This window comes from Macadamia integrifolia, chromosome 4 (genome assembly GCF_013358625.1).
Source record: "Macadamia integrifolia cultivar HAES 741 chromosome 4, SCU_Mint_v3, whole genome shotgun sequence".
In the NCBI taxonomy this organism is placed as follows: domain Eukaryota; kingdom Viridiplantae; phylum Streptophyta; class Magnoliopsida; order Proteales; family Proteaceae; genus Macadamia; species Macadamia integrifolia.
The window spans coordinates 30750135-30753191 of NC_056560.1; the positions used below are offsets into that span (position 1 = coordinate 30750135).

Sequence of the window (3057 nt, forward strand, 5' to 3'; positions counted from 1 at the left end):
AGGGGGGGGAATGGGGGGTCTAATGTCAACATACCTGGCCTTACCATTAACAAAGAAGATAAGAAAGAATAAAGTAGTTAAAAATAAATAAATAAATAAAAAGGAGCATTGACAGAGAACAGCATTGTGCAGTACTACATAACATTTTTCAGAGAATTCTGACGGCAAGCCACTGACCTTGCGTGCAATATTATTGATGGCTTCAAGATGGCTCTGCAAGTCTTTCAAATAGCAGAATGCCATATGGTGATGGTTTTCAGTTTCATTGGCGATACTCCTTTCCATAGCTCCTAAAGCTAGCACAGCAGATTCTAGACCATAGCGCATGTGCATCAGTTCAATATCCTGCATTCTACCAAAATATACATACATAGAAGATATACATCAACAAATGAAAAAGGATATTAAAAAAATAATAATAACTGACATGAAGAGGGCTCAGAGATCCAGATAGTCTGTAAATTACTTATGGATTTACTAGGCCATTTGTTTTACAAATGGGTTGAAAAGTGAGTTCGGGTATAAACTTAAAAAATTTGTACCTAGTTTTTTCAGAGTTAGAATAGGAGCATATTTTTGATAAATAATAACTTTCTTTATAAAATATACACACACAATAGAAGCATAGTTGCAAGATCACCTCTTCCAAGCTGCTGTTGTTGATGGAATAGGCTGCATACTAATTAGCTCAATAGCATCTTTAAACTTCATTCCAGGAACTACATCAAACAAGACCTACAAGAGAGGGGAATAGGGAGGAAGAAAACAAAGAATTTGTTAATACCAACGCAAAATGGTATTAATAATCCTGCAAATTGCAATCCATAACATGCTACTAATCTATTTATTACTTTCTTCTAAAATAAGTAGCTTAATTAAGAAACGACCTTCAAGGGTACGTGCAAAAATTTCTCTTGCACACCCTAGCAAAGAAGGGCATGGCTGGGAAACATTTGTATAAGGACAAAGAAAACAATAACCTTCACCGTTATCTCTTTCAAATAACTTAAAAAGAACCCAAAACCAAAAACTGTACTAGACAAATGTATTCCACGAACCTACAACAATAACTTGACACACAAAACTACAAGAAGAAATAACACAATCAGCAAAAAATGAAATTTTATAAGGAGATAAAAACAATGAAACTGGCCACCGAGTTGTAGTAAACCAATAAAGGTTTTTCCTTTTCTGATCGGCAACAAAATGAAGATCCATTAACAAAGAAAGAGAGAAATAAATACAATAAAAAGGGACGTAAAATTGAGCTTCAGCAAGCCTCACCCACCCACCCCAAAATCACAAAAAATAAATTTTAGCTAATTAAGCTTCTCAATGCACTTATGTGAGCCTCACAGCTAACTTTCCGCACTAGTTCCAAAACCTATTGGCCATATGTAAGCCTGAATGAGTGCGAGATCTTGGAAGTTAGACACACTTGTACTCATAGTTTATGGAAAAGCATCAAGGCTCCTAACAAGAAGGTTCAAGGTATCAGGTTTCGACCCTTGGGGAGATGGAAATTTCAGTCGAAACCCAAGAAATTTCGAGGAAACCAAGGAATGTTTCCCGGTTTGGTGGAAATTTAGGTTTCGACCCCCAAAATAGTGTTTTTTTGCCTATTTTTTGAGTACATCCTATTTTAGACATTTCTAACACATTCACATCATTAGTTTCATAAAATAAAAAAATAAAAAACACACACACACACACACACACATAAAGTCATACTTGTGTGGTGAATCAAAGGTTCGGTAATCATTACGCTGAGTTGTTGACTAGAATATGTTGTAGGTAAATGCGTTTTCAATAACAGAAAAAATAAATAAATAATAACATGCAAAAGAAAAAAAAAATTCGGCCACTGTGAATACATAGATCAGGTCCTCCTAAGTAATATAAAAAATTTACATAATCCTACTCTATTTACAGGTTGTGGGGAAGTTGGGACTTACCTTTTTGTTCCAAACTGTCTTTCTTATGTAGATGAAGCAAGAACCACCCTTAGATTCAACTTTGCTAGGCAAAAAATTGAAATCTCCACTGTTTCCCCAAGTTTCCCACTGCTAGGAGAAAAACTAAGAAGAGAGGATCGACTTCTACTAAAGAAGGCTTGGGTTTCTTTTCAAACTAACTTCTATAGGAACCAGTTGGTTTGGTCGAAATTTCCCATGTTTCGGTCAAAACATGCGAAATTTCGTCTAATTTGGTCGAAACATGTCGAAACATGGTCAAAACTGTGACTTTTAAAAGTCACAGGACATATCATTTCAACCCCTGCACATACGGTCGACTCAGTTCTCGAACCATGCCTAACAATTCTTTTAAGCATTATATTAGAGTATCACAGTTGGAGATGGCATGTCAACGTATTTTTGGAATATGCTTGGACACCCCTTTTTTGGACCTCTCACTTGGGATTCCTTCAAGTTGTCAATTCTTCCTAGGACAAACCTATCAATTCCTTCTCTTTCCCATCATTGCCTTTGCTCGCAAGCTGCAAAACATGAAATCTGGTCTCAAAGAGTGGAACCTCTCCACCTTTGGGATCATCTCTTCTCGTGTGCGCCCCCCCCTATATAGACAAGCTTGCTACCACCCAATCCAGCCTCCATATGGACCTCTATAATCTCTCTCTTGCTCTTGATAAGCAATCCCTTTCGTTTGAGCACTCCTCCTTGCTGGCCCAGGAAGAGAGCTTCCTTAAGCAAAAGTTCCACATCAAATGGCTTGAGCTAGGTGACTCCAACTCTACATACTTTTAAAAATCCCTCAAAGCCAGAACCAATCTCAACTCCATCCCCCGCCTTTTGAGCTCTAATGGTACTAGCCTCCTCAACCTTGAGGACATCAAGGCTGAGGTCGTCTCTTATTTTAGGAACATCCTCTACCCTCCCACCTCCTTCCCCCCTCCTCCTCAACAAATTTGTCCCCCCTAATCTCCTGCCCCTCCTCAGTGCCACCCCCTCTGACTCTGAAATCCTTGCCACCATCCATTCCCATAAGCCTAGCAAAGACCCTAGCCCTGACGGCTTTAGCATGTGTTTTTTTTTTTTT

General features: G+C 38.3%; 1 protein-coding gene across 1 annotated transcript in view; it reads right to left on the reverse strand.

Moving 5' to 3' along the window:
- Positions 1–3057, reverse strand: part of LOC122077177 — a 126502-nt gene that overhangs the window by 101396 nt on the left and 22049 nt on the right. The window contains exons 5-6 of the mRNA XM_042643026.1: positions 641–735; positions 178–352 (exon numbers count right to left, since the gene is read on the reverse strand). Of these exons, the coding sequence (XP_042498960.1) occupies positions 178–352; positions 641–735 (270 nt within the window). The remainder of the gene's footprint in view (positions 1–177; positions 353–640; positions 736–3057) is intronic.